The 21,758-nt window shown below is 39.6% G+C and overlaps 1 protein-coding gene across 1 annotated transcript; it reads left to right on the top strand.

Annotated features, from left to right (window-relative positions):
• The first annotated feature begins 5,485 nt into the window (after positions 1-5,485).
• Positions 5,486-6,050, top strand: LOC131233487 (protein RESPONSE TO LOW SULFUR 3-like). The gene has a single exon (XM_058230207.1). It carries the CDS (start codon positions 5,554-5,556, stop codon positions 5,911-5,913), a length of 360 nt encoding a protein of 119 aa, XP_058086190.1. The 5' UTR covers positions 5,486-5,553; the 3' UTR covers positions 5,914-6,050.
• The last annotated feature ends 15,708 nt before the right edge of the window (positions 6,051-21,758 follow it).

The following is a 21,758-nucleotide window of genomic DNA, read 5'->3' as shown; positions in this document are numbered from 1 at the left end:
CTCCAATTTAATTACCAGTGAGGTGCATCTTGGATAGTCATTAATAAATAAGAAAATATAGGTGTAGGCTATATATTTAAGAAAATATAGGTGTAGAATATCTTGTAAGTGCATTTGGTTGATTTTTTTGCATAAGGTGGTCCTCAAGGTGGGATACCCTCTTAGATAGGTTGGATATATGTGGTGCAGCCTCTTGCATATGGTGGTCCTCATGGTGAGACCGTTTCTTTTGAGAGTGTGGACTTCAGTAGCCTTTTATTTTTCACGTTTTTCAACAAAAAATAATAAGAATACGTGGATCGTTAGTGTTGAAGGCATGCGCAGGGGATATCCTGGGCCATCATTTCTCATTGGTCAATGTTACCATTTCACAAAACACACTAATCGATCTCTTTCCTAAATAGAATTTTGCCTGCCATGTAGCCCAGCTTTTAAGGTGTGGACCTTCTCTGGGCCGCACCATCATGTCTTAGATCCACACCTTATATCAAAATTTCATATCATTCTAGAGCATGACCCTAAGAAAGGGGGCACATTAAACCTCAGGTGGACCATACCACAAAAAGCTACAGTTGAAACTTATTTAGGGTCCACCGTGAGGTTTATTTGCCATCTAATATTTTTATAAGGTTACACAAATCCGGGTAAATGGAAAACGCAAATATCAGTTTCATCAGAGCTTTCGTGGCTTCAAAAGATTTTCAATCTTAAGTGTTCAATTCCCACTGTTTTCTGTAGTGTGGCCTACTTGAGCCTCCTATCTGCCTCTTTTTTGTCTAATGGCCTAAATTTGTTATGAAAAAAATGAATAGATAGTGTGGATCGGACACATACATCATAGTGGGTCTCACGTAAGTTCAAGCCTGAAATGGAATTTCACAGCGCATCAAGGGAATTTCTTGATGCGTGAAACTTACGTAACCCATGATGACGTATTTCCTAGATCCACACCGTTCATCCATTTTTTCGGATCATTTCAAGAAATGACGCTAAAAAACAAGGTAGATGAAAAATCAATAGACCACACCCCAAAAACAGTAAGATTTAACGTGTACAATTGAAAATTTCTCAAGGCCACACGAGGCTTCGAATAAGGTGATAATTTTGTTTTCCCTTCGTGCAGTTTTGCGTGACCTTATAAACATGTTACATGGCAAATAAATCTTATGGTTGGCCCTAAGAAAGTCTCAACGGTCGTTCGTTCAATCTCAAAGTTTTATATTGGGTGATCCACTTGAACTTTGGATGTGCTTCCTTTTTCGACAAATGCTTTAGAATAATCTGAAAAAATTGATACACGGTGTGGATCTTACACAAAAATTATAATCGGATCAGGGAAGTTTCACACATTAAAAGGTGGTAAGGTAGCATGCAATGCTTTCGGGAGGGAGAAAATCGGCATTTTTTGCCAAGCTGGTGTCGTCGGCAATGACGTTTACAGTTGAGAAGTGACTGCACCGGAATTTCTTTCGTTCACGAAGGTGGGGGCACTTAAGGGTTGTTTGGTCAGTAATATTAAGTGTAATATTAAGTTGTATTAAATGGGATTTCACTGTTAATTTCACTTTAAAATTGAGAATGACATATTTGAAAGGAGTGTGAGATGGAATTAAAATTAATTTTATAGGCTTTAAAAAATGAAACTTGTGTTAAAAAGTATGAAATGGGATAACAAATTCCATGGATGATAAATTTTTATTTTATCCAAGTTTAATGCAAGTGTAATTTGAAAATAAATCTTAACATTTATTTTTTAATACATACATTCCAAATATGTTATTAGAAAACATAGGACACACTCAATTCAAGGACAATACCTTACGCATGTATTTATCGTAACTTTTACAATTTTATTGACCTTGATCCCACCTAATGCAGTTGGCCAAACTAGCCCTTAACATAGGTAGATGCAGATGGCGGCACTCAAAATCTTTAACATTGTACGAAGATGGATGGCTAACAAAATAAAAGAAATCAATTAAATTATCAAGAGTGTTATAAATATTTTAACAAGAAATTTTCATTGCTGAGTATCTCCATCCAGTGCCAGGCTCATCATGTAAACGCTTTGGATCGTTCAAATATGACCCCAGATCCAACGGCTAATAATGCACTGCGACAACGACAGGCCACTACGTTCATACTGAGCGTTTTCAACCACAGGATCCAGAAAGAAACTTTTTCATCTCTCTCTCTCTCTCTGTCTTTTTCGTAATTGTAATGCACTGCGGCAACTCTACAGGCGTCAACGTTGATCCAGAGCGTTTTCAGCCACATGATCGCCTTTTCATCTCTCTCCCTGTCTCTGGTTTTTTAATTGAATCTCCGGTGTACGTTTATCACCATGTTAAGTTAAGTTATGTTGACTCCTCAACCTCTCAAGAGTCACACATATGAATGCCAATCCAGACCATCCAAAAGGCAGTTTTATTGTGGATAAGAAAAGCTCAAAATCACGTGGACAGGATGATCCTAGCCCCCTAAATTGACGGTTAGATCAAAATGGTCCCCATCTAAATGCAACGAGAGGAACCAGAAGAGTACCTCCGATCACGTTGAATTTTACTACTGTTCCAGATTCCTTAATTGGGACAGTCAGGATTATTCATGCCTTACACGTGTACGGCTGGATGGGCCGCTACCATTGCAAAAGCATCGCAGATTCTGCCGAAAATCGGATCGACTCTGGAATATTCTTTTGTGGCCCACCATTATCCTCAAAATGTGGGAGCCGATCACGTGTTAAGCGGGTAACAGATTAGTGGGTGTTATTACCCTTACCTTGGGGCCCATCTTGATGATGTGTTATATATCCACGCGGTCCATCAGTTTCTCCAGCCTAGTTTAGAACGTGGTACCAAATATTAAGTAGATATAAATCCTAGGTGGACCACACCATATGGAACAGTGGTTTCTGAGTGCCTCACCATTAAAATTTCCAAAGGGCCCATCGTAAGGGTTTTCTAATGTTTACTTGCTATCCAACCTGTTGATAATGTAAATAAGAAATGGATGAAGGTAAATTACAAAGATCAGCTTGATCCAAAACGTTTTTGTCCCACAAACATTTTTCATGGTCATTCGCCACTCTTTCTATTGGTATGATCCACCTGATATTTGGATTTTCTTAGTTTTGGGGATCACATATTAAAATGAGATGAAAAGACAGATGGACGGTGTGGATATACAAAAAATACATCAAGCTAAGCTCCACATAGTTAGGGTAACACTCACTGAGCTGTCACCCGGCTAACAACTAATCCGCTCCCTTAAAATATGGCTTTTGTGCCGTCCACTCAGTTTCACGCGGTGGCACCAACCTTAGAGCGAATTGCGTGCGGCCCAGCCTCAGCAAATACGGTGTGGCCCTTACCGTAGGGTCCATCTTAATGCATATATTCTATATCTACACCATCCATCTACACCATCCATCCATTTTAACTGATCTTTTAGAGTAAGAGCCCAAAAATGAAGAAGATACAAGTCCATATTCCCATGTATACTATACCATAGGAGTCGGTGGTGATTGAATGCCTTACCATTAAAACTTCCTAGGGCGCGGTAATGTTTATTTTCCATCCAGCCCGTTGATAACGTCATATAAACCTAAATGAAAGGTAAAAATAAATATCAGATTGATCCAAAACTATTTTAGCCCATTATTGATCAATCACCACTTTTTCTTATGGTTGATCCACCTGAGAATTGGATCTGCTTCATTTTGAGGATCGTACTCTAAAATGATCTGGAAAAACGGATGAACGGCGTGGATATAGAATATATACATAAATGTGGGCCCCACAGTAAAGGCCACATTAGAATACGTGCATCATGGTGAGCCCCGGAAACGGATGGCTACTCGCCCTGCCACCAGCCAAAAGCTGATGGTCGGTGCTTTGTGGCCCCCATCATGATGTTTGTCTTTCATCCACGACGTCCATGTATTTTTATAGATAATTTTATGGTATGATACCCTAAATTAGATATATACCAATCTCAAGTGGATTACATTATAGGAAACAGTGTTGAATGAACGTCGACCATTAAAAACTTGTTGGGGGCCATAAAAGTTTTGGATCAAGATGATCTTTGTTTTTTCCCTTCATCTGGGTCTGTATGACCTAATAAACATATTGGATGTCAAATAAACAGTACAGTGGTCCCTAGGAGGATTTTAATGGTGGATATCTAATCACTATGGTTTTCCTGTGTTGCGGTCCACCTGAGATTTATATCAATTTAATTTTTGGTGCCAAGCCCTAAAATGATCTTTAAAAATGGATGAACGGAATGGATGAAACACAGATCTCCGACCACCAGCCTCCGGGCTGTTGGCAGGGGGAGTAGCCGATCCGTTTCCGTAAGCCCCACGGTAGGGCCGCAACTAATCCGACGCGGATTGGCTACTGAAAGGTTGAGTAGCGAGACTCGCCACTGAAGTGACGTCACCATGTTATGTGGGCTACCATAATGTATGTGTTGTATCCACACCGTCCATCCATTTTGTGAGATCATTTTAGGCATGAGCCATAACATTAGTCAGATCCAAATCTCCAGTGGACCCCACCACAGAAAAACCGTGGAGATTGAACGCCTGCCATTAAAAACTTCAAGGGGCCACGGAAGTTTTCGATAAAGCTGATATTTGTGTTTTCACTTCTTTCATGTCTGTGATAAATTATGAACAGGTTGGATCTCAAATAAATATCATGGTGGACCTTCGGAATGTTTCAACGGTGGCCGTCACTCTCCCCATCAGTTTTATGTGGTGGGGTCCACTCGAGCTTTGTATCTGACTCATTCTTTGGATCACGCCATAAAATGATCTATCCAAGTGGATGGGCGGTATGGATAAAACATATACATCATGGTGGGGCCCACAGAATATGGTGACGTCACTTCAGTAGCGAGTCTCGCCACTCAACGTGTCAGTAGCTAATCCGCGTCCCACGTAACCCGCTCCCTGACCAACCGTAAAACCGCCGATTTAAAAAAATATATAATTAAAAAATATAAAAATTGTAATTACGATGGTGGGCTATCCCATCTTCAAGCGCCAAACACAAAATGCAAGAAGAATGCTAATATAGAATATAAATGGAGATCCAAAACGTTCAGATGCTGAATCTCCGATATATGTTACTGATTCCATCATTATAATCATGATTTTGGTCACAATTTCATTAAAAAATGGACGATTAGACAATTTTTTGATAATATTCTATGTTTAGTCCATCAATTTCCGATCAATTGACAAATATTCTATCCTAATGAGAGATTTTCCGTAATTTAAACGTAAGGATCTCTTACATATGTAAAAATCTGGCATGCGTTGTGAGTTTCTCCGTCGCGCTTGAAGATTGAGCGACTGCACTTAGCATTCCGAAAAGGAAAGGTTGAGAAAATCACAGCCTTCCTTTCCAGATACATTGAACCTGGACACCCATTTCCCGCCCTTTAAATCCCGGAAGAACCGTTCCTGATCTCCCACCCCAAAAAAACCAGCGAATCCTCAAAGCATTTTCCCGTTCATATTCCTCGAATATTCCGGCAATGGCTCCAGGCATAGCCGTCCCCGTTCCTCGCCCCCATGTCTGCGGGTTTTCCGATACGAGGAAGGCATCGATGAAGGCCGATCTCGGAATAGAAGAATCGCTGAAGAGGAGAAACGAAGAGCTGGAAATGGAGCTGAGGAAGAGCGCCGAGAGAGAGGAGAAGATGAAAGAGGAATTGCGGAAAACAAAGGAGAGATTAAGATACGTAGAAGAGGCGGAGGAGAGGCTCTGTTCTCAGCTTGGAGAGCTGGAAGCAGAGGCCGTCGATCAGGCACGTTCCTATTACGAGCAGATCCGTGCGTTGAAGGAGCAGCTCTCGCACGCGCAGAAGCTGTTGCACGCGCGGGAAGCTAGATGAAAGCAATCTAGGTCGGTACTCGGTCGTGGTAGGGCTTTTGTTGGAATTTTGGAGGTTTTGAAGGATTGCGTTGTGATTTGATTGTAATGTTGAAGGGTATAATGTAATTATAATTGATTTCGAGGCCTTTATTGTAATTATTTTTGCTGTTTGGAAATGAGATTGGATCTGCATATGTTGTTGCAGGAAATGGTATATGATTTATTCTTTTTTTTTTTTAATTAATTTTTATAGAGCTCGGTTCCATTAATGGATGATGCAGATCTCACACATGTATGGCACGTGTGGACTCTTTTATTTTTCAAGCGAGGATTGACGGTGGAGATGGATCGGAACTGTCCAATCAGTGGCAACGTTTTGTGCGAGCCACGGGCCTAGAACAGCGGTGAGTGCCTGATTGGAGGTTTATGATTTTTAGCTGTTCATCAGGTTGTCTGTCAGTTGATCGATCCGGATTGATCGACACAGCAATCTGGATGTCAATCTTACGTTGTAGTCGTTTAGATATCTGGTCCGTTCATGGACGGGTCCACTATGGAGATGCCAGAGCGCTATGATCGTTCTTCCCAGATGATCCTACCCGTTCGATCAATGGTCAGCAATTTCATTGGTAGAAACTGAAAATGAGAACCCTCCATTCTGGTTACTTAGGACTAGAATCAATGAGATTTTCCGGCAAAGGATATCCATCCATGAATGGTGCCCGACTAGATGAATGGTGTGGATCTTGTACTCACTGCCACTGGGACCGTCAATTGATCAACAGCTCCAACGCACCAGATGACCCCTATTTCCAGCCACCTGGGAGAATCCAAAATGCAATCTCCTGTAGTCGTTTTTGCCAAATATCATAGCAGCCACAGAATTCCTGCGAGATTTTCATACTTTGACTTTTTATCACGATATTATCAGGAAAATCTTGCTTAAAATAAAATATTAAATTTTCTTATTATAAATTAAAAAATAATTTAAATAATTTCAGAAATGTAAATGCATATGGATACAATGCTTTATTTGGACTCCTGTTAATTTTTGCTTTAAAACTGTGGTTATTTACCATAAATCGTGAGAAACTACATCTCTCCACAACAATTTCGCGAGCTTTTCAAAATCTCGCAATAATTTTAAAAACTCAATAGCGATGGTGTCAGCCATCACGAAATCATAAATAAATAAATAAATAAATATTTTAATTGCAGAGTGGTGATCATGAACCAAGCGGCACATTGGTGGACCATTCATGAGATCCACGGTATCTAGGAAAGATTAAAAAAGAAAAGAAAGAAAACTAGATCTCTCCCTACGTCACACCATCAGAAGCAGATGGGACGGGACGCGGTTGAGCCACTGGCGGGTTACTGAAGTGGCGTCACCAAGTTCCGTAGACCCATCATGGATTTATATATTATATTCCTACAGACCATTGTAGGGCATCTGCGAGAGAGTGAGGAGAGAATGAATATGCAAAAATCCAATATTATGCAAAACTCAAGTGGGCCACACGAGGAACTTAGAAGTTTTTGCTTAATTTCAAATTGAGGGACCACTATTGGTTGGAATCCTAAAATCAGATAGGTTGCACTATCTGACCTTTTTATCTGTGGACGCTTGTTTGCTAAATTAGAAACGTCCCCAAAAATGGTAGCAAAGCAGCTTTTCTTTGGTTTGTAATATATTAAAGTAGAGGCTCACAAAGTGGATGGCTCACTATGAGCTATTTGCATCCACGTGTCCAATTTTGACAAGCCTTTTCATTAACCATCGCACTGTACTGAGTATCAAAGCTTTTATCTCATCGGAGGTTTGTTGGTAGGCTCTGGGTTAGAGGCCCACAAAATTGAAAGGATGAAATTGTCTTATCAGTAAGATTTGTGAGGGATACCCCTTACGGGAAACGGATTGGCTACTCCACCGCTACCAGCCAATGGCTGGTGGTCAATACTGTGGGCCCCACCATGATGCATGTATTTCATCCATGCTGTCCATCTATTTTTTTAAGATTATTTTATTGTATGAGACAAAAAATGAGGTATATCCCAATCTCAAGTGGACCACATTACAGGCAGCAGTGTTGAATGAACGTCAACCATTAAACACTTTTTGGAGGCCATAAAAGTTTTGGATCAAGCTGATCTTTGTTTTCCCCTTCATCTGGGTTTGTATGACCTAATCAACATATTGGATATCAAATAAACAGTACAGTGGGCCTTAGGTGGATTTTAATAATGGATATCCAATCACTATTATTTTCCTGTGGTATGGTCCACCTGAGATTTCTATACCTCTCATTGTTAGAATCAAACCCTAAAATGATTTATAAAAATGGATGAACGGAATGGATGAAAAACATACATCATGATGGGGCCCACAGAGCACCAACCACCGGCCACCAGGCTGGTAGCGGAGTAGCCAATCCCTTTCCAACTTCAGGAGTCCCACGGATTCACACAGCTTTTGTTTACATGTAAATCTTGTTTAGGACAAGTACAACTGAATCAATGGTTTGGATAACCCGATGATGGACCCACTTTGCATAACCGAAAATCAATGCATTGTGTAAATAGTTAGGGGTCGAATCGCTGTGTGTCATCTGTATATTCTTTGTTGGATTTGGGTTTAGCGTGTACTGGACCACTGCATGAGTTAGTTAATGAAAGTCAGCAATAGCAATAATGTTCCATCATTTCATTTTCATTTCTCATCAGCAATTCAACTTCAGGAAGAGAGGTATCTTTGGACATCCGTGAAAGCAAAAGCTTGAGCCCTACTTCTCCTCTTGCCTACCCTACTGTAGCCGCTATCTTTCTGAAATCATTCGAGGATGATGTATCAATATAAATTGATGGCCTTTAACACTTTCATATTGAGGAAGGACTAACACCTGTTCATCTAACATATGGACAAGGTAAGAGAATTTACCAAGGAAGCATATTTGATTCTCATTGGATTTGTTAGTTACATTTCAAATCTTCGCTTGTTTCAAGGGACTTTAACAATTCTCCGCACCAGAGTAGAGGGATACTAACAGCATAAACGGCCCTTATAGGAGAATGGAACTTCATGTGGAAACATATTGGGTAAAAGTGAGTACCATGGTGTATTAATGTATATCAATGGACTTTAACACTCCCTTGCAGGAGAGTGGAGGGATACTCACAACATAAATGACTCCATGTGAAAGGGTGGAATTCCAGACGGGAACGTATTGAGTAAGGGTGAGTGTCATGGTGTATTAATGTATATCAAGGATTTTTAACACTCCCCACCATTGGAGTAGAGGGACACTCACATCATAAACACTTAAAAAAAAAAAAAAAAACGCATGCACACACACCCCACACACTCATGCCTTAGTGGAATTTCACCACCTATGGGTACCCAGTGTTGAAACTCCGGAGAGTCTACCACCCAAGCAAGAGTAAGGACCCACAACATAAACACTCCTAATGAGTAGGTAGAACTCCACACAGTAACATGCTGGATAAGGGTGGAAGAACACTCACAATATAAATGGGTCCTATGGGATAATATATTAGAGAATCATATTTGCTATTTTAAAATTTTAAACATAAAAACTTCTGTTTTGATACTATGTTAAATCATTACTTGCTTAAAAAACTCAAGTTATTAGAGAATAGTGTATTAATGTATACAATTCATCTCATTTGTGCAATCTTAACCTTTGTATTTGTGACTTACACCCAATTAATAAAGAAATACAATTTAGGAACTCTCTTTATGCCAAACGATATCTTGTCGTTTCCACTGCCTTAAAAAGTGCTATTGGCGATGTGAAAACAACCGAAATACTCTCTTCCTTCCCTTTTATTCTTTTTTTCTTTTCCTGACAAGAGCTGGAATGGGATATTGTATGGTCCACCTGGTGTTGGTATGATATCCAACCCGTTCAACAGATGCAACCCCTCGTGACCGTTAGATGAACCAAAAAATAGGCTGATCCAACCGTTAGATGAACAAAAAATCAGGCTGATTGATCTAACTATTAGGTAAGGCACACGCTAATGTGGAAGTTTCCAGGGGGTGCGAATTGGTTTTTATGTTGTGGCCCACCTAATGATTAGATTTGCCTTTTTTTTTGTTCGTCTGATCATCCCGGTGAGTCATAACAGTTGAAAAGGTTGGATATTAGATTTTAGAATGACTCCATTTTTTGGTATCCATCCATCCTGGTGGGGTGCATCTTTTGAAGGGACTGGATGGAAGATACAACAACACGGTTGTCCCCTATCAGAATCTGAAGGGTTTGGAATAGTGGGAACCTGCATCCCAACTCTTCTATGTGGTGTGGCTGTAGACACCCCACCCAGGCTAGTATCTTGAGAAAGCTAAGACAATCCGAGAATGATGATCATATTCTTAACCAAACTCTAATTCCAGCTTAAACCCTAATCCGAATCGTAAACCAAAAAAAAAACCAGCCAAACCCTAATCCTAGCTTAAACCCTAATCTGAATCCCAAAAACACCGTCAAAATCGAAGCATACAAATCAGTATAAAAACACACCTATTTGAGCCCAAAAGCCCAAAAGAAGATTCCTGGACGAGCCAGAGCACTAAACAAAACCCACCGACTAAATCCTGGGCCAAACCAGGCTTGGGCGGTAGTTGGACTACCGCGGGCGATACTCTGACTACCATCCAGCGCGAGACATGTGTCTCCTCTGAGCAACAACTGTCCACCGTCCCAAAGTCAACTTTCATATAGATTTAATACCCCCCCAGCCCACCTTATTTACCATTTTACCAACCTCCAAGAGCTAATGAGAGCACGCCACGTGGCATTCCTCTCTCATCAACTAATCCAAAGCTGTCATGTCAGCTTTTACCCTTCATAAGCCCAACAATTACCACATTGTCATCAGAAAAGACTATAAATAGCTATCTCCTCTTCACATTTTATATACAACAATTCCAAGAGAGAAAATTCTTCTCATTTTAAGAGAGAGAGAGAGAGAGAGAGAGAGAGGAAGAGAGTAAGGGTGAGAGGGAGTTCCCAAGCCTCCAAGATCAGATTTTTCAGCTACCCTTAGGTTCTCTCAACCATCTCAACCTCTCAGTCTAGCTCGGATTGATCATAGTGCAATTCATGTCTTAGCCTACTCAAGAACAAGCCAAAGATCTTTTCATTTTACATACAAGCATTCATCATGACATCTATTCCATTCTCAACCCCCCTGCTTCTCTAAATCTCTAGTGAACGTATGCTATGTGACTTGCTGTACACCGGATCCTGTCACATCAAAAATTTCTAGTGATTTAATCCACTTTTCTTTACCTTTTTACATAAGCATCATCACATCCACTCTCTAGACGCATTGTTGGACATATGCTTTGTGACTTACCGAAATCTCGGATCTTGTCGCATCAGAAATCCACATATGCTTAGTCTTATTTTGACCACATCATCCAACCCTTGAAATTACCTTACCACACTAAGTAGAGACCGTACATTTGTACCGCCAGAAAGGATGCCTAATACCTTCCCTCTTTGTAACCGAGGTCTCTTACCCAGAATATAGGACCATAGAGCAGGAGTCAATCTAAGGTAGGAGAATCTTCGAATTTCTCCAACCTTGAGTATTCCGCGGGTTTTAGCCGACTGCAAATTCTAAGATTAAGTAGCTAGTAGCGACTCCAAACCGACAATCAAGGTTACATACACACACCCTTAAAGGACACCAAACCACTTCAAAATATCGCCAGATCAGCGTGGGCGCCGATTTCCAACGTTCACAGAATGACGACTTCGTTGGAGACATGCTAGAGCATACTAGCTGAGACCCGACTCAAAAGTGTGTGGTATTCCAATCTCAAGGGATATTCATCATTGCATTCATATAAATCAAAAAATACATAACAGTCATAGGACAAACTAACTAATTAACTAAAAAAAACATCAATCTTTGGCTTACACTTGTTTAGACATTAATCCTAGCCACGGCTACTCGATCTATGAAGCTATGAGCACCCATGAAGAAGAGCTAGCAGCTCTGCCAGCTCCTGAAGCATCAGCATCAGTACCAGTACCGGCACCAGCACCGGCGCCGACACCTTCGGCAACTCCAACAGATTTACTGATTACTGCAGCCTTGAGTGAGATGTCTCAAAATCTCAAGGCATTACAGGTGCTATTAATTCGCCTAATACCAGACGCCATACCGAGCATGCAAGCGGCACTGCCTAGTGCTCAAAACAATTCAATCTCTCAATCTCTCTTTGCTTCCTCCCTTTCTCATCCAGCAGATCACATTCTACCTTTCCCTACAGAATCAACACAAGATCACCAGCATCCTCTTCCTAGTAGGAGATCTGGTCAATTCCAAGGGACAAAACCCCTCTCATATGGTCCTTCTGAACTCGCAGAACTCCGAGAGCAATTGTGCGATATGTAGAGGAAGTTACGGAAGCAGCAAGGAGTGGATCACTCATCCACCAAGTTTAGGGATCTTTGCCCTTTCCCTAATGAAAAGGTACCTCAAGACTTCGAGCTACCAAAATTCAACAAATATGATGGTTTAGGGTGTCCTATGGACCACTTAAAGACATTTTGTGAAGAGCTTAATACGCTGGCAGGTAATAACGGAGCGTTGATCTGTTTGTTTCAAAAATTCTTAAAAGGCGATGCGTTAGATTGGTACATGTCATTAGACTACCATCGAATTAAGACTTGGGAACAACTTTTTCAAGCTTTCATTGATCGTTTCGTGTACAATCTTAATGTAGCGCCCAAAAGTACGGATCTTACTGCCCTAAGGCAGAGGAATGATGAGTTATTATCAACTTACGTTGGACGGTGGCAGCTATGACCGCTAGAATGAAAACATCCATTGATGACGAGGAGCAAATCTACATGATCATTGTATTATAATGGGCTCGAACTCTTTTTGATGTTAGCCTTTATCATGGGATACTTTCTTCTTGAGCAGCTTAGATGCCATTTTCAAGATATACACCAATCAATCGGTATCGATCCTGAGCACCTACACCAATTGTAGGTGTATTGTCTTTAACCCCATAAATGAGGTGGATTTTGTCACTTGCCTCCCTGTTCTTGCTTTATTTTTGCAAGTGATGAAATCAATCCTGTGGCAGATGATCTCTCATCCCTCTTACTTCCATCTTTGCAACTTTCAAATGTTAGAAACTAAAAGTAGTTGGGCCAAAAGCTGAGTAAAAAGAAGATGGACCATTATTTTTAAATGTGGGGCCCACACCATTATTGAACGCAAACAACGATCTGAAATTCGTAGGCAAAAATCCATCGATCCAACATCACGGTGGCCACTCAAAGCTGCTACCCATTCCCAGCTGGAGATGGGCGGGGGTCCGTAGGACGCAATCCGCCTCTATCTCCTGTAATAATTTTTTTGCCAAAGTATCACAGCAGCCACAGAATTTCCTACGATATTTTCATAATTTGACTTTTTATCATGATATTATCAGGAAAATCTTACTTAAAATAAAATATTATAAATGTTCATTATAAATTAATAAACAATTAAATAATTTCATAAATGTAAATATATATGGATACAATGCTTTATTTGGACTCCTGCTAATTTTTTGCTTTAAAACGTGGTTAATTATTTGCCATCAATCGTGAGAAACTACATCTCTCCACAACAATTTAACAAGTGTTTCAAAATCTCGCAATAATTTTAGAAACTCAATAGCGGTGATGTCAGCTATCACAATTATAAATAAATAAATATTTTAATTGCAGTGGTAATCATGAACCAAGTGGCACATTGGTGGACCATTCATGAGATCCACGGTATCTAGTAAAGATTAAAAAAGAAAAGAAAGAAAACTAGATCTCTCCCCTACGTCACACCTTCAGAAGCAGATGGGACCGGACGCGGTTGAGCCACTGGCGGGTTACTGAATTGATGTAACCAAGTTCTGTAGACCCATCAAGATTTATATATTATATTGCTAGAGATCATCATAGAGCATCGGCAAGACAGTGAGTCAGATCCAAAGCTCAAGTGGACCCACTACAGAAAACCTTGCTAGGGCCCACCACCCACCGTGATGTTTCTTTGAAATCCAACCTGCTCATAAGTTCTCAGAGACATGAACGAGGGGAAAACACAAGTACCAGCTTTATCAAAACTACTGTGCCCCGGGAAGTTTTTAATGGTAGGCGTTCAATTCCTACTGTTTTTTGTGGCTGGTCTACTTGATCTTTTGATCTGTCTAATGCTATGGATCATGGCTAAAAAATCTCTCCATGTGGATGGACGGTATGGATACAACATAGACATCATGGCAGGCCTACAGAACTTGGTGACGTCACTTCAATAGCAAATCTCGCTACTAAAGCTGTCCATGGTTAATCGGCTTCCAATCGGACCACTGATAATTTTGTGTAGGCCACTGCGGTGATTATATAACATCTAATCCGTTCATTTAATGTGCCTCACCAGGAAAGAATGAATATCCAAAAATCCCAGTATTATGCAAAACTCAGGTGGGCCCACACCAGGAACTTAGAAGTTTTTTTGTATAATTTCAATTCGAGGGACCACTATTGGTTGGAATCCTAAGATCAGATAGGTTGCACTATCTTACCTTTTTATTTGTGGACGCTTGTTTGCTAAATTAGGAACGTCCGTTGGATACTTTACATCTCAACTGTCCCCAAAAATGGTAGCAAACCAGCTAGTTTAGCCATCAAATCAAGGTGTTTCTTTGGTTTGTAATATATTAAAATAGAGGCCCACAAGGTGGATGGCTCAATTTGAGCTACTTGCATCCACGTGTCCAATTTTGACAAGCCTTTTCATTAACCATCGCACTGTACTGACTATCAAAGCTTTCATCTCATCGGAGGTTTGTTGGTAGGCTCTGGGCTAGAGGCAAACAAAATTGAGATGATGAAATTGTCCTATCAATGAGATTTGTGAGGGACACCTTTACGGGAAACGGATTGGCTACTCCACCGCTACCAGCCAAAGGCTGGTGGCCGATGCTGTGGGCCCCACCATGATGTATGTATTCATCCATGCTGTTCATCTATTTTTTAAAGATTATTTTATAGTGTGAGACCAAAAATAAGGTATATCCCAATCTCAAGTGGACCACATTACATGAAACAGTGTTGAATGAACGTTGGAGGCCATAAAAGTTTTGGATCAAGCTGATCTTTGTTTTCCCCTTCATCTTGGTCTGTATGACCTAATCAACATATTGGATGTCAAATAAACAGTACATTGGACCTTAGGTGGATTTTAATGGTGGATATCCAATCACTATTGTTTTCCTGTGGTGTGGTCCACCTGAGATTTCTATACCTCTCATTGTTAAGATCAAGCCCTAAAATGATCTGTAAAAATGGATGAACAGAATGGATGAAACATATACATCATGGTGGGGCCCACAGAGCACCGACCACCAACCACCGGGCTGGTGGCAGGGGGAGTAGCCAATCCCTTTCCAACTTCAGGAGTCCCACGGATTCACACAGCTTTTGTAGCTTTTGTTTACATGTAATTTATGTTTAGGACAACTGAATCAATGGTTTGGATAACCCAACGATGGACCCACTTTGCATAACCGAAAATCAATGCATTGTGGAAATAGTTAGGGGTCACATCGCTGTGTGTCATCTGTATATTCTTTTGTCGGATTTGGGTCTGGCGTGTATTGGACCACTGCGTGATTTAGTTAATAAAAGTCGAGTAATGTTCCATCCTTTTCATTTCTTATCAGCAATTCAACTTCAGGAAGAGAGGTCTCTTCCTTCCCTTTTATTTTTTATTTATTATCATTATTATTATTATTACTATTATTTTCTGAAAAAAGGTAGAATGGGATATTGTATAGTCCACCTGGTGTTGGTATGATATCCAACCCATTCAACAGGTGCAACCCCTCGTGACCGTTAGATGAACCAAAAATCAAGCTGATCCAACCGTTAGATGAACAAAAAATCAGGCTGATTGATCTAATCATTAGGTAAGGCACACGCTAATGTGGAAGTTTTTGGTTGGTGCGAATTGGTTTTTATGTTGTGGCCCACCTGATGATTAGATTTGCCTATTTTTTGTTCCTCTAATCATCCCGGTGAGTCATAACAGTTGAAAAGGTTGGATGTCAGATTTTGGAATGACTCGATTTTTTGGTGTCCATCCATCCTGGTGGGGTGCATCTTCTGACGGGACTGGATGGTAGATACAATAACACGGTTGTCCCCTATCAGAATCTGAAGGGTTTGGAATGGTGGGAACCTGCATCCCAACTCTTCCATGTGGTGTGGCCCACCAAAGGTTTAGATCATTCCTATTGTTTTCCACCAATGAGAACATAAGGGGCCCCACATGATGAATGGATTGGATGTGATGCACACATCAAGCTCTCGTATCACGTCGTAACCTGTAACCTGGTGCGGATTACCTGTCCCCCGGGCAACACCTTGGTAGGTGTTACCTTTACTGTGGGACCTACCTTGATGATGTGCCATCCGTTTTTCCAGTCGATTTTAGGACGTGGTCCCAAAAATTAAGTAGATACAAATCTCAGGTGGACCACACAACAGGAAACAGTGGTGATTGAAGGCCCACCATAAAAAAAACTTCCATAGGCCCACCGTGAGAAGATCCGTAATATTTATTTTCCATCTAAGTCGTTGATAATGTCAAACAGACTTGGATGAAGGTAAAGACATAGATCAGCTTGATCCAAAACTATTGTGGCCCACAAAAGGATTTTAATGGTCATTCGCAACGTTTTTAGTGGTGTGGTTCACGTAGATTTGGATGTACTTAAGTTTTGTCATAACATCCTAATTTCATCAGTAGAAACAGATGGGCGGCGTGGATATACAAAAAATTCATCAAGGTAGGCCCACATGGTAAGTAATCCGGGTAATAACTAACAACTAATCCGCTCCCTCTACACAACTTTATAGTGGGCCCGAACTCTTTTGGATGTTAGCATTTATCACGGGATACTTTCTTCTTGAGCAGCTTGGATGTCATTTTGATGATATACACCAATCAATCGGTATCTATCCTTAGCACCTACACCAATTGTTGGTGTATTGTCTTTAACCCCAAAAATGAGGTGGGTTTTGTCACTTCCTCTTTCTTTATTTTTGCAAGTGATGAAATCAATCCTGTGGCAGATGATCTCTCATCCTTCTTACTTCCATTTTTGCGACTTTCAAATGTGAGAAATTAAAAGTAGTTGGGCCAAAAGCTGAGAACGTGCGGACCACATTAAAAAGAAGGTGGACCACCATTTTTTTTTTTTAATGTGGGGCCCACAGGATTATTGAACGCAACTAAGGATCTGAAATTCGTAGGCAAAAATCCATCGATCCAACAATAAGGATTGTCGGATTAGTATGATTTAGGGCTATGAAGCTACCATGGTAGGGCTACCTGATGGGCAGTCTTAAATCCAATCCACATTATAGTCTGGTTCAAAGATACGGTGGGTGGTACCTATGCATCTCTTATTGGGATACTCCTGGAACGACAGTTACCACCAATAAGTGAATTTGATGAGCACATTTTTGTGTGACTCGCCTGAGTTGACTGGGACTTGGCTGGATCCTGACTGGTTTTACACCATGAGTCACCTGAATTATTCACCCCTGACTTGATGAGTCAGGTCGACTCGGACAAATCCCATCTTGACTCATTGTGTAAAACCTGAAGGAGTCAGTCCAAGTCATTGAGTCTTTTGATGCATGGAAGGATGTGATGAAGCCGACCATCATCTTCCTCAGGGAATAATTACTCTGATTCTATAGAGTTTCTCTTAACTCATCACAGATATTTCTCGAATCCAGGAGAGAAAATCAAAATAAATTCAAAGACAAATTATTTGATAATTGTACCTCTGTATATCCCCCTTACACCATTAGTAAAGGGTAAAAAAACTAAAAAACACAAGGTCCATGTAACCATTTTAACAAAAATGACAATGACATAAATTCCAATGTTAATATCTCTAACCTAGGTTTGAAATTTTAAAAGATAAATACAGTATGATTGTCCTTTTATCACTTGATCTCATTTGATTTCTCACCACTGTTATAACCAGTGGATATCGCAGGTACATGGAGGTTGAGAGAGAGGAAGTGCTTTTAAAAATGTATAAGAGGAAGAATGATAAAATGTTTTAAAAAAAGTAAGTTTCTTTTGGAGGTCGGCTATCACACTTCCCTGTTGTTAGATTTGTGGGAAATGTAACAGTTGGATTTAGGGTCATGCTTGAATGATACTATGTTCTCGTTGGACAAAAGAAAAAGAAAAAGAGCTCTCAGGTTAGAATATTAGTTAATATTTTAGTTCTTTTCTATTGAAGGATATTGTTTTCTTATGTATTAATTTTATGAACTGATGATGACTAATCATATAGTCCAAAAAGACACAAACAAGTCGTCATGGATGATGGCAAAAGTTGACAAAGGAAGTCCATAATAGAAAAGCACAATCTGGTGGACTCGTCTACAAATCATGTTGATTGGACTGGATTCGAACCTTGCAAGATACTCTTTAATGAAAAATAAAAATCTTAAAACTAGATCTTCATCAACAACTAAGGAGAATCTCAATCTCACAAACACATACAAAATGCAAAATAACTTCTTTTTAGAAGAACAATCAACTCCTTGTCCTCACCATCATTTTATGATTCAATCAATCGCAAATTTCTACATGCATTATATCAATTAAAACTAAACGCTAAATCTAACACCTAAGAAAAAGAATTAGCAAAGGATTGTTGAAATATGCCACTCCTAAAAGGCATGCATCTATTAAAATGGTCATATTTTTCTCACACCAATGTTGGATTCTTGCATTCTTAGATTTGTTGGAAAGTTGATTCAACAGGCTTTCAAATGAAATTAATTTTACACTTATTATATTTTTTTTATTTGTAAAAAGTATATCACAATATTAGTAATAGGATTTTTGGACATATGGTTGTGACATGAGGCTTAGGTTTTAACTGGGATTTGTTGGGGTTGAAATGTTATCTCAAGGTGCTTGAGATTGTGGCCAACCTCTTGATGATATCAATGAACTTAAGTGGTCTAAAAGCTTAATTGAAACACTTTATCCCGTGAGTATGTTCACTCAATTCAAAGATGATAATCTTAAAGAGAAATGTTGGTACTCTTCGGCTTTATAAGCTCAATTCCGATGATGCAGATAGGCTTCTTGAGTTAATGATAGTGACCCCATGTAACTCGTAGAAAGTACGAATTGCAGAAAATAGTAGAGATTATCTTTTCCCAGATGCTCCCTGCACTATAGACCATCTATTTTAAGCGTAGAATCTTCCAATATTAAAGTTTCTAAGCTAATACATATACGTGTGTGTTATTTGATCATCTATAGATGTTCTTGACCATCTGTATATATATTATTTTATCCAACATTATATAAGATCCAATGGCTATAGCCTGTGCTTATCCTATAATAATTTGGTAGGATGTACTGTGAAAAATATCATATCTGGCGTCCAAGACCCCCACCTTATTAATGGCTAGGATCTCTCCCAAGGAAATTAGTTCCATTCAGTATTTATTCTTGTGAACGTCCAGTACTACTAATGGGAGATCGATTTCTCCCTTTCACTGTCAGGAGTAAATTGAAGTTCCAACTGTTTAGAAAGGAAAGCTAGTGAAGACCAATATCTAAATTAGCTATCGGTGTGTTGTTATCATTTAAACATTGGTGTTGCACCTTATTTTTGACTGATTGGAACAGAGCCAATAAGAGAATAACATGAGGCATTACACAGGGTTCAAGGTATGCGAAAAAAGTTTCTAAGAGATACAGTATGATTTTTATGGAGGACGAGGCGTAATAAAGAAGTATTGCAGTTAAAGATAAGTGGAAGCTTGAAGTGTGACTGAGAGGTAAAATGAAATTGAGAGGGTAGAATGGAGTTCGGTCAAGAGAAGATGAATAATCGAAATAGGAACGCACGCAAAATAATAATCTAAATTATGACTTTTCAGTTGTTATAACCAATAAATTAAAGAATAGAAGAAGCACATGATGAATAATTGTGGGAGAAATTCATAAATAACAGAAGAAATCAACAAAACAAGGTGTTTCACACCAATCAAACAAAATCAAATCTATAAATTTATTTTATCTCAGTCTAACTTAAGATTAGTGATAATCTAGTAGAAGTGATTTATAGTTCTAATTCAGGTCTACACTCATACGTTGGACTTGATACTTATTTAATATCAAGCAGTTCTTTCAAGATACACATTTTTGTTGTCACTCCTAATAATTGATTGTGAGTTTTTCCAATTGTCTGATTGTACTGGTATACTAAAAAGTCATTTCTTGGGAAAGACAAAGCACAACCAATATTCAGAGAAAGAACTCCACTTTATGAGATTATCGCCTAATCATCACAAAATTTTACAAGTGGTTGAGTAGGTAGATGTATTGATGTATTGATGCAGGGATGAACGTGATGAGGTCGATCATCATCTTCCTCAAGAATAACTATTTCGAATCCACGAAGCTTTTCTAAACTCCTTATAGAGACTTCGTGAATCCAAAAGGAAAAGCCAAGAAAATATAAATAATATTAATGAAAATTTGTAAATTAATTAATGATTTAGTAAATTTAATATTTATAGTAAGTGTCCTGCGTGGCTTAACCACATTATTCTCCTAATTTTTCTAAACACTTTTTATGTTTGACACAATTCCTAAACCTTAAAGGATGAAGAGTTATAATCAAACTAAAACTTACTATAAATAGTAAAAATGGAAATAAAATGGATTTTCGACTGTCAATCTAATGGAATCTCGCAAATTCGGCATGGGCAATCCGGTATAGTTGGGTTGGTTGGCTAAAATAGCTTCTCCTATCCTTAACTCATTTCGGTTTGTGAGATACACCTATTGTAATGTTTTGACTGTCTAGATCACCTCCGCCTCCGATCGAACCTTCCCTTCTCTGGTTCATCTTAGACATGAAAGTGTCCGCGACCCTCTCTACATCACATATGCGCTTGTTTCAGCACTTGAGGTTAATGTTAATCAATTTGGATTAAGCCATTGTATCAATTCTTACGTGCCTGCAAACACCACACACAACATAAAACAGACCGAGTGCCAACCATTGGCACACCTGGCACATGCTCAAAACCCAATGCATAGCTAGGCCATAAAAATGCACCGTGTGGATCTCATATATGTTTCACACGTGCTTGTAGAATGGATGCGTGATAACTAGCCTGGATGTTAGCATTTAGCACTGGATGCTTTCTTTTTAAGCGGCTTAGATGTCAAATCAGTATCTATCCTTTAGTACATACACCATCATTAGATGTATCGTCGTTGCTTTGCTCACGTGAGTGATGGAAACAATCCATGAGCAGAGGATCTCTCGACTTTTTGTACTTCCATCTTCACAAGTTGGAGAACGTAGGGTCGGTGGTAAAGATAAGGTGGATATCACTTTGTCAATGTGGGGCCCTCGAGAAGATGCCATGACTATTGCACACACATCAGCGGTCACTTCCCGTGCATTATTGTAGATTAATGAGTCTGTAGGAAATTTCGACTGTTTTATAGTTGCATATCCTTGGTGTACACATGAGAGACTTTTGCTAGTTAAGATTGTGTGCCAGACTATCAAGATGATCAGGACCGTTCATCAGGTTAGCCTTACAGCTGAGGAACCAAGAGATCAAAATAAGGACAAATAATCCCACACTACTGGTTGTACATCCAACAAGTTGGCGTGGGGCTTGCCATGGTGTTTGTTTGTACCACGAAAATGGGATACCCTAAAAATTAAGTCAATCCAACCATTAGATGCACCCCACA

Source organism: Magnolia sinica, chromosome 18 (assembly GCF_029962835.1).
Source record: "Magnolia sinica isolate HGM2019 chromosome 18, MsV1, whole genome shotgun sequence".
Classification (NCBI taxonomy): domain Eukaryota; kingdom Viridiplantae; phylum Streptophyta; class Magnoliopsida; order Magnoliales; family Magnoliaceae; genus Magnolia; species Magnolia sinica.
The sequence above is the reverse complement of the archived record's forward strand: the minus strand, read 5'-3'. Positions and strand labels throughout refer to the sequence as shown.